The sequence below is a fragment of the Phragmites australis genome, chromosome 2 (assembly GCF_958298935.1).
Source record: "Phragmites australis chromosome 2, lpPhrAust1.1, whole genome shotgun sequence".
NCBI lineage: Eukaryota > Viridiplantae > Streptophyta > Magnoliopsida > Poales > Poaceae > Phragmites > Phragmites australis.
Genome location: NC_084922.1, coordinates 50,208,817 through 50,219,649, shown reverse-complemented (window position 1 = coordinate 50,219,649; position 10,833 = coordinate 50,208,817). Strand labels below are relative to the sequence as shown.

At 41.0% G+C, this 10,833-nt stretch overlaps 1 protein-coding gene across 5 annotated transcripts; it reads right to left on the bottom strand.

Moving 5' to 3' along the window:
• Positions 1-88: 88 nt before the first annotated feature.
• On the bottom strand, positions 89-10,483 carry LOC133909582 (crossover junction endonuclease MUS81-like). 5 transcript variants are annotated; one of them, XM_062352077.1, is made up of 12 exons: positions 10,159-10,483; positions 9,146-9,234; positions 8,962-9,027; positions 8,767-8,867; positions 8,524-8,666; positions 3,003-3,075; positions 2,524-2,682; positions 1,703-1,785; positions 1,060-1,106; positions 872-943; positions 682-768; positions 359-499 (listed from the first exon to the last, which is right to left on the bottom strand). In XM_062352077.1, coding segments are annotated over exons 1-12 (1,128 nt in total). In that variant the 5' UTR covers positions 10,365-10,483; the 3' UTR covers positions 359-497. The 5 variants fall into 5 exon arrangements, with proteins under 5 accessions (XP_062208057.1, XP_062208059.1, XP_062208058.1 ...); XM_062352073.1 differs by having other exon boundaries at positions 89-499; positions 872-1,106; XM_062352075.1 differs by having other exon boundaries at positions 89-499; positions 872-1,106; positions 8,788-8,867.
• Between the last annotated feature and the right edge of the window lie 350 nt (positions 10,484-10,833).

Below are 10,833 nucleotides of genomic sequence, written 5' to 3'. Positions count from 1 at the left end.
AAGATGTATGTAGATACTTAATAGGTAGTTGTGAGTTACTACTTAGTTATTTTCTACTTAAGTAGAAGAAGGAGAAATTTTAGTTCAAATGAATGAGTTTTGGGTCAATGCAATGACAAAAAAATCAAAACTTTTATTCTAGTGCTCAAGGATTACTATACCAGTACAACAGTAAACTAGTACCATCGAGATAAGTGAACGTGCAGTCGGTAATTTCTACGTGTCGAATGGGTCCATACATTTCCAACATGGAAACCTTGCGCTTAAATCTCTGGGAATAAGTGAGCTAGTTAAGCCTGTGGCGGTGACAAAGATCACAGAAGATGGCACCAAGATCACCGAGCCGGTGACAATATAAGCCAGTTAAGTCAGTCCGAAGCTAGATCTGAAGATTGCATCCATCACCCCAGACAAGCTTGAAGATGTTTCTGCTAGCCCCTGCGTTTATCATCTTGCTCTTGTTCTTCAACATCTCCTCTTGGGCACAGATATCACCTTCCTTCAACATTGTAAAGGTAAAATTTAGTTCACAGAAATGTTAGAGAATTTTGTGAGGCATAATATGATAATAGTACAGGAACACAAAGGGATACTGAATGTACTACTGATATTTGTTCTGACTACGAGTAAGTGCTGTAACTTGTAAATTAAAACGAAAATTAGAAGGAAGGGAGGACTGACAAGCATGAAGTATGCCCGTGCAAGTGATAAAAGAGTTGGATAGAACTCTACAACAGCTAGTGCAGCTTTCTCTGTTACTTGTGGCACCTGCATTGCATGTACATCAATGAGGATAATTTTGCATTCAACTATCGCATCAAATGAAGCAGCTGGCTAACTTTGGTGAAGGGTGCTTGTATTGCCAAGTAACCTGCATAAGTTGAAGTGCAAATATTTGGCTCACTGTTTTCTTCTGAAGGCCACGACACTTTCCCCCAAACTCCTCGTAGGTTGGGCAAACACGAGAACTTTTAGCAAGATTTAAGAAATTTGTGCTGTAGTACTCAATTATCGAGAGTGTAAGATAGCCGTATGTATTTTCAGTATCAGTATACCCACTGGTCCGTAGAACATCAAATCCTTCGAGAATCTCAGTGGTGAAGCAGCTGAAAATAAATGGCATGGGGCAGTTAAAAGGTTAAACATCCGCTGCCTTAAATACTCCATTTAATAACTAACATATATACACATCACTTATTCGCAAGGAAAATAACAGTAGGGTGTAAAACAAGGAGAAAAGATACTACTGTTCAGTCATAACATTATCGATTTTTTAAAATAATATAATTTTATTGAGAATTATAAAAATAATAGCTAAAATCCGATATTTACATAAATATGTACATGCCGGCACGCGGAGTGCCGACTAGGGAACTGTCAACACTCCACGTGTTGACATCCTATGTGGCAGTATGCCCAAGGACCTATTGGCACACAGAACTTCTAGATCTAGAACTTCTAGGCATTTTTTGAGTATCTAAATAGATTTAAATGAAAAAATATTTAATTATAAAGTTATAGATCTCATTGATAAGTATAATTTTTATGTAAAATCATCTCCATCTGAGATCGTATTAAAAAATTATATATTTTTTAAATATCATATGCGGGACATAGAACCTGTCAACTTACGGAGTGCTAATAGGTCCCCGGGCACTATATCTAACATTATCCACTGAGGTGAAATGAGCAGTGTGCTTACGCTGTTTTAATGCTTGCCACTGATCCTTTTGAATCGTTTGGATCACCTTCAACAAGATATATCAGCTTCCTTAGTCCGCATTTCTACAAAGGCAAACATAATTGGAAGATCCCATCATGTTGCTAAAATGAACAAAATCTGCTAGGGAAACTTCGTAAGCCCTCAGAGTCCTTTTACAAGGACAACAAAAAATGTTTTTGTTTATGAATAGATTTGCAATTTACAGACTCAAGCTTAAGTCTTCCAACCATAACCTTTATCATCTCATTGCCCATTATAGGTGATGTACTTTATGTCTTTCAATTCGAGATGACAAAAGAATAAAAAAAATAACCTCAATAAAGGTTAGACTCAGGCCACAGGGAACCAGTATGAACATGGCATGTGACCATATAACGCTAGAAATATGCAAAGACGCAACGCCTTGAAGTGGAACATTCCTTTTCATATTCAGCAACACAAGCCATCATCAACTGTGGGAAGAATTAAAAAAGACGTCTAACATATGCATGCTTTTATAGCAGCACTACCATAATATCCAAAAAAGTTACACTGAATTTTTTGACCGACTGTCACAGGTGCCTCCAAGATAATGCTGCCAGGCACATACATGATTTAACCATCATTTTAATTGCTGCACAGGCGATTAATTCATGAACAAAACAAAATTACTTTCAATGGTCAGTTGCCACAACTACTGATTGGGATCATCACAAGAAACAGATGCAGACAGGGAATATTTCACAATCCAAACTGAAGGTACAAAGAAGAAGGAAATGAATATTCAATAAACAACAAGCCAATGCAAGTTCAGAAGGTACCTGCAGCCTTGATTTCTGATCTTTGTATCTGTTGTCTTTAATTGAGCTACTTAAATCTGCAACATTTTTCCTTTCAACAATGAAATCGAGAACATACTCTGTGAGAAGTTTTCTATGACGAGCGATCCAAATACCATCGCCTACAGGCAAACGTTTAACCTGGATGACAACGTCCAAACGGAAGAATCAACAACACTTTTTCTCTGGAACACAAGTATACAACGCACACAGATCAATATAAGCGTCACAACCCTACTTTTCTTTGTTCAAAAAGAGCAAACCCGTTTGTAATATCACCAGAAGGCTTGTGTTTGGATGTTTATAAGAAAAGTACAATCCAACAAGTTGGGTTGTCCACACTTTGACACTAGACAACAATAATGTCTGTGCTCCCATATAATTAATTCACCCGTTTTATGAATTTGGGAAGGGTTAGTAGGACATAAAGAAGATCTCATCTAACTCGGATTCTAACTAACCTCTACAGGTACATTAAACTGTGAATGAATGTTATCAGCAACTTTTCTTGAAGCAACTTTTCTTGAACGATACCTACACAAAAAGGAAACAATCACGAGAACTTAACGCTGACGTGTCTGAACAAAACTCTGCTTCAATGTAGCATTCTAAAAAAAATCAGAGTAAAATTTCATGAAATTGTAAAGCATCTGACCAACATTTATCCCTGAAATGCTCCAGATTTTGTTAGTGCTTTTCCTTTATTTTAATTTTCTATGGTTTATGGCATGTTTATGATCTTCTATTTTTTTTTGAGTAAATTTCATAAAACTACAACTATCATTGTAATACAGAACTATAATTTTTGAAGTATATTTCACAAAACTACAACTACTTCTGTAACATCTTGAATTTTAACATGTTAACTAATTGCAAATTTTGCTCCAAACTAAAACTTTTAGTAATTAATTAAGTCAACTAGAATCAAGGGAAAAAACATATTCAAGTATATATTGAGTTGATTAGGTATTTCAAAAGGCACTAGAGTTATTTCCAAAATAATTCCTACGTTAAATTGATTCATGTGTATTGGTTTATGGTTTTTATAGTTCTTTGTATGGAGATTTGAAATTGAATGTCTCTCAATTCAAGTCGATTATTGTTTCTATTCAGCCCAATTCCAAATTGGATTCAAATGTTTGGCTCAAATCATCTTACAAGTCTCAAGATTCAAATCCAAATCACAATTCAAATATCCCTATTTGAATTTATGCTAAGACCAAATTCAAACAAAAACTCTCTTTTGAATCAATCCCAAAACCATTTCTCTTTTCCTTTTCTTTTTCCCTTTTCTTTCTCCCCAGGTTATTTTCTCTCCTTTTTCTCTTGTTCCGGCCCACGCACTCCCGGCCCAGCCTCTCTTCTTTCCCCGTTCCTCCCCCACCCCTGCGCTTTGCCCACTCTCGCGCGCTGCCAGCCCAGCCTCCCCACGCGTGAGCCTGCTCGCACGCGTCGCCTTCCTCCCTCTTGGGAAATATCGCCACGATACCCTCCGCGCTCTCACTCTCTCTCTCTCTTCTCTCTCTACCCATACTCGCGCCACCCATGCCGCTGCCACCGTGCAACTTTCGCGTTCGCCCGCCCGTGTGGACAGCACAGAGTGCCCATGCTACAGGGAAATATCGCCGTCCGCTACCGTCCTGTTCCTTATGGCCAGCACGACACGCCCGCCGCCTTACTGCCGCTTCGCCTCGCTTTATAAATAAAGCGGCCTGCCCTCTCTCTGTTTCCCAACTTTGCCACCACCATCATGCCGTCACCATCGCCATTGCTTGCCACCGCAGCTCGCCGCCGCCCACGTGCTGCCGAGGAGCCCTAAGAGGACGCCGCCGTCCCTGTGCCACTGTCCGTCGACCAGAAGCCCGACGGGAGGCCGCTCATGCCGGACACCGAGCCACTCCGTCGTCTCCTCTTTGACGCTCCGCTGGCCGCCGTCCAACTTCTCGCCGTTCTTGCTCTCGGTGAGCATTTCGGCCCCTCACGAACCCTCCTAGGTAGCGTATCGTCATCCCCGTGCTTTCTTCTCCAGCGTAGCCGCGTGCACCTGTACTGTTTAGCTCTGCCACCGTGATGTTCCTCGCCGTTGGCGTGCTTGTGCCTCTGTATGTGGTCCGGCCATCGTGCCGAGTAGCCAAGGAGCCCTCGGCTCCTTTTTCTTGTAGGAAGAACGCGTGTAAACTAGGGGAGGTGCTGCCTAATTTTCCCGCACCGTCGCTGTCCACTCCGGCCGCCGTCTGATACCGCTCTGGTCCCGGCCCGCCATCAATGTGACCCTAGCCGAGTTCCCTGTCGTGCGTAGATGCCCGGCGTTAGCTTCTTGTCGTGGAACTCCGGCAGGAGCACGCTCTCGACGAGTTCGCCAGCGTGGCTATGCCGAATCGCTCGCCACCGGCATGATTTTCCCCCATCGCCGCTCCGCTTCGCCTGTGCGCCTGCGCGCGCGTGTGGACCAGCCGCAAGACATGTCTCGGCTTGCACGCCACTGGCCTGCAAAGCCAGCCCAAACCACCATGGGCCTCACCCTAGTGGGCCAGCCCAGCTCCACAGCTTGCGAACTGGCTAGCCCAAATCCAAGCGAGCCAATATTGTACAACTTAAGTCCGACTCGGCCCATCCAGGCCCGGACTGAGCCCAACTCGACCCACCTGAGACTGTTCATGTGGGTCCCGCCAAGCTACGGATCACATGAGCCCCACCTATGAATAGTATAATTTCGTATTTTCTTAATTTAATTTTAGATCGGATCTTCCGAGAGTCGTAACTTCTTAGCTCTGACTCCGATTTCGGCGATTCTTTCGCCGTAATTCATCTAAATTCGAGAACTACCTATCTATCATAGTGTGATATCCATTAGAACTCATTTGACTTTCTATTTGGTGTTATTTGATTTTTCTCTAGTATAGCCCGTTAATGATCGTAGTCACAATTATAGAACTGTCAGAATTCTGCGAGTGCTATGTGGGTAGCGTTATGAGCAAGGAAGATCCTAACTACAACCAAAACTTTGAAGAAAATCTCGAAGAAGTCAAATCCTATTTTGTTGATCATATTAAACCTATATTTTCAGATAATCTATGTGATCAACTAAAACTTGACTTATTATCGCATATGCTATGTATTACGCTTTTACAAACTACTTAAGGTATTTAATCCTATTAACACATGCTATGCTTTAAATGTCTCATTCAAAAGATATATCACCCTAGGATTACCTGTTTTTATCTATATTAATGACAGATGACATCTTGATATCTAGCATGCTTAGGATTGAATACGTCTCAACGGAGACGTCGCTTTTAAAACACCTCTCATCAGAGACGTCTCTTTTAAAATAACTCTCCTCGGAGATAAGATTTATTGTTATCAATGATAACTCATATACCATGAATCATTGATGGTTGTGAATTTCGTGATGGTTATGAAATCCTTAATTTCATGTGAGATGCGGAGGGTGGTGTGTAAAAATGAATGAAAACTGTTTTGGCGGGGGCAGGTGGAGTAGTACTCTGGATAAAGTTGCTCCTGGGGGCTTGAGCTACCTCTGTGGTATTCATTGCCAGAAGATATCTACCCTAGCCATTTAAGGAATGAGTCATTGCGTCGTTATGCTTAGCCACCCCCGTGCAACCAGGAGTTCTAAATGGGAAGTACTCGAGTTCTCCTTCACTGGACTAAGTTAGGCATCATACTATGAATCAGTACAAGACCACTAGTACTTGGGGGTAAATCTCGTAGAAAAGCCCGATAGGAAAGGTGTTTGGAGTGTCTCGGTATGATTCGCTCATTCGCTTGTAACAATTGAAAGCTGAGCATAACGCGTGGGTACAGTGTACAACCTCTGTAAAATGTAAATCTATTCGAATAGCCGTATACACGGTCATGGATATGCGAATGTATGGTCATGCTGACTCCGTGTGCATGTGTCTTGATGAGTGAGTGTGTGGACTAGATGTCCGTGTGATGAAGTTGCTGGCTAAATCTACCGGAAGTTGTGTGGTACTAGAGGTACACCAGAGGTGATGATAGGGACTGTGGAGTGAGGTGTAGCTACTCTCAGAACTGAAAAATCTCCAGATATAGCTTGTTACTTGGTTTTGAACTATTTAAACTGTTTTAAAATCAATCATAGATGATACAATTGAATACCTGCATAAACTATTTTACACTTAAAACTAAACCGTAAAGCCTCATCCTTGAATTACCCCTTTATTCATCTATCAACACCTTGAAGTAGTAGAGCTTGCTGAGTACCTTCCGTACTCACTCTTGCTGTCATTCAGATAAGGAAGTTAATGCTGATTTCGCCGGAGGTGAAGCCGAGGATAAAGATTAGTCTTAGAAGTCGTATTCGCATCCTAACTGCTTATAGCTTTGGGTCATTGCTTTCCGTTGTGTTTTGTTAGCGGTCAGGACTGTATTATTACTGTATGATTTGTAAGCCTTTTGTACTCTAAACCTTAGTATTTATGTACGAATTTTGGTTATGATACTATAACTATTATACTGTGTGTATCAGCTACTTGATCCAGAAAGTGATACAGAAAGTATAGGAGATCCTGGATTTAGGAGGTCTTACAACTTCGACACTTGGTAACAAGAAACTACAACTTTTTGGCATGTTTCCACCCGTTAGTCACACATGTGCTACATGGTCTGGTCCAACTCGTCAACCACATATGTGCCAAAAAGTTATAGTTTTTTGTTAACAAGGGTCGAAGTAGTTATAGTTTTGTAAAATAAACTTCAAAATTGTAGTTTTGTGTTATAATGGTACAAATAATTATAGTTTTGTAAAATGTACTTATTTTTTTACAGTCAAAAAGTATTTACCTAACATAACTGGCAAAAGATGAAATCGGTACATATGTAGTGGCAAATGAGCGGATCCACACTTTGTGATGGTAGAAAGGAAATTACAACTCGATCCAATGAAAAAAGAAATTTTCTCTCTTACATAATGTAAAAAAACTATGGAAGCTAAGTCGCATAAATAGTCCTGCATCAAAAAGTAGAAGCACATCTACAGAAAAGGCAATATTTTCATTAATTTCAGTAGCTAAACAGTTCTAGAATGATAGGGCGTAATGATAATTGATTTTTACAAAGAGACATATTTTAACTATTGGGTGTGTGATACCCCACCTATAGAACACAAATACTCCCTCTGGTCAGGAATAGTTATCGTTGGAGGGTTTTGGCAAGAGAACATGAAAACATGTCGCTGGGAGAAAGATAGGAGCAACAGGCCACTTCTGCCCCTAATTAATCCATATGCATGCATGTTCCAAAGAAAACTCAATCAATGTCATGCACTGGTACTCACATGCAGTAGGGCGATAGACTAGCACTAGTCTGATATTTCACTAACTCAGCCTAGGCCTGTTCATGGATAATCCCATCCGAAAAGGCCTGATCCGATCAGTACATAGGCTGGGCTCGAGCTTTGAAATATAGGCTCGCAGTTCCAACCGTGTCAGACCCAAGCTTCAAAATAGACCTAAAACAAAAACCCGATCTGAAAAAACCGAAGCCTAATCTGAAAAAATCTAATGTTAGCTCGGGCTCGAGCTTAGCAACCCAGCCCGATGTCGGGCTCAGGCCGGGCTCGAGCTTGCGGATTTCCTGTCGGTCTTTTCAAAGCCTGACTCGAAACCTGGTCCAGCACGGCATTTAAACAGGCCTAACTCAGCTGCACCCATATCCGATACTTGTCAATCTGATACTTCGACTTTCTCTATACTACTATAGTACTCCGTATCACCGTATCTGTAAGCCGTATCAGTATCCCGTGTCGGTGACACATAGGAACTACTAGCATGTAATCTGGAAGTCAGCAGAGTACTTATTAGGAGTAGAAGAGTCCAAAATGCCCGCATTGGTATATGAAATGTAGTCTAAAACATCAACTAAACTTGACCGGAAGTAGTAACGACAATGGCAGATACAATAATTCTTGTATGAGTAGGATATGATCATGCATACCCGAAATTCTCACGATCATCCAATATCAACACAACTTCATAAGCTTCAAGAAATTCTTCACCGGACTGACGAGGTGGCATAGCTAGTATAGAGCTGTCTATATATACAGTATCCTTGTGTGGTATATTGAATTCAGCAGAACCCTGGTGGTAGAAAATAAAAAATAGCAGTATATTCCAATTGAAAAACAAAAAGGGTGCAGTGCAGCTGTACAGGGGTTTCTCCACAAAAAATCAAACATACCATTGTACCAGAAGATTGTACCTCAAATGCTCCTTGGGATGAAAACGGATAAATAGAAACTGAGCAATCTGACAGTCCAAAGCTAGTAGGAGGCCCCTTGCCTGCAAAAGAAGTTTTGGAATTAATTCAAAAGACCAGTAAGAACAATTTTTTTGTTGGGCCATTATATTATCTAAACAGCAAGCATAATGCTACCAGGAGGACCAGAAGCAGCAGGGTTTTTCTTTGGTAGATGACACTTCGGTCCTCTTGTTTTCTTTCCTGTAAGAACAAACAACACTTTTCAGATTTCACGGAAGAAGACAAATGGGTGGCTACAAGAGAAAAAACGATATTCAAACGACATGCAGTCAGCCATGAAAACAGTTACCATTCTCACCTACTACAATACCTTTTGTAGGAGATAAATCCTGTCTGGACTCTGCGAAGAACCCTTTCATACATCGTATGAGCCATGGTCCCACACCCCTGGCAACAATGATAGAACAAGACATCAGTTAATACTTTAAGATGCAATGCTACATTAGAAAATGCTTTATTATACAAAGAAACAAATATATAGTTCTAATGCAGCATAAGGAAGAAATCAAGCATTTCAGAATTCAGACCTACATTAGCTTGCAAAAATTTTAAACTCACCAGAAAATTGGCAGTTTTCCAACGGACTATGTTACAAGGTGAAAAACAAAGTGAGGGCGGCGATATAATAACTAAGAGAGCACAAAGTTTCTTGAACAATTGCTGCAATTCAACGCAAATGAAGACATTTGGGCCTAGAAATACTCCATACATTTATGAAATAGCAAAGGACTCTGGTGACTTCTATCTCTCAATTAAACTTGGAAAATGGAAATCAAAACTATAAAGTTCCACATGAATCCAAAGTACTGTTACAGAAATTATCTAATTACAAGCAAGTTGCTATGTTAGCTATTTAGCCATATCCAGATATGTATATCAAAAGTATTCCAAAAGTCCAAAACTGTATACCATTATAGTACCTAGCATCTCTCTTAAAAAAAGGTTGACCTAAAATAGGTCTCAAATTACAATGCACATTGCAGCCTAGCAAAGCTTACAAAGTTACTGAACATATGCAAACATAAATTTATGATATTACAATCCGAGATGTGAAATTAACCACATAAGGCAACCGACGCGTCAAAACACGCCAAAGCTACAAAGTACAAACCAATTCATACTTCTTACAGTTTGCCATATTTAGAAGGCGCCAAAAAGAAACCTTGGACTTCCGGTTTCTATCTAGTGACAGCTCCAAGATGAAACATTCTCACAAAAGTGTTCGGCACTAAAATCAATCAAATCCTAGTCTTACTGCAACAATCACCTCAGTAACGAAAAAAAAATGGAGAGGTGGGAAAACATGGTTACTTGACTTTGGAGAACTCCTTGAGAGTTCGGATAGGCTCCTTGGCGGCGTAGACGTTGCGGTAGGCTTTGGCGAACGTGAGGTCAAGATTCTCCTTCAAACCGCCCGGCTGCTCCCTCATCGACAGCCGCTTCTCGTGGAGGCTACGAGCGAGCTCCTCATTCTCCGGGAGGCGCACCTTGTGCTGCATCGGCACCGCCGGCGCCATTCTACACGGATTTGGGTCTTGGGATGGAGGGGATTGCCAGATCCGGGCTAGGATTTGGGGTTTCGGGGTGGGGAGGAAGAGCACGCCATTGAAGTGGCTCGAACGATTTGAATTTTGCGGTCGGGTGCTCCGAGTATTTCTGTTCGAGGGGTTAATGTTTCATTCAAGCACACTTCTTTGCCGAAATTGCACTCAAGTCCTTGGTGTAGGGTTTGTTTCGAATCTGGGCTCGTCTGACCTAACTCTAAGCCCAATACCGAGCAAGCAAAGGGCTCCTTTAGAACATATGATTGAAAAAATATAGAAATAGAAAAAACGTAAGAATGAAATGCCTCATACTCTCTAATTCTATAGGATTTCAAAACATATGAACGTTAGAGGTGACATATTTAGATAGTTCACAGGAAAACAACACAGGAATTTTGGAGGAAAGAAGAGAGAATAGAGAGAGAAAGAGAGACATTGCATT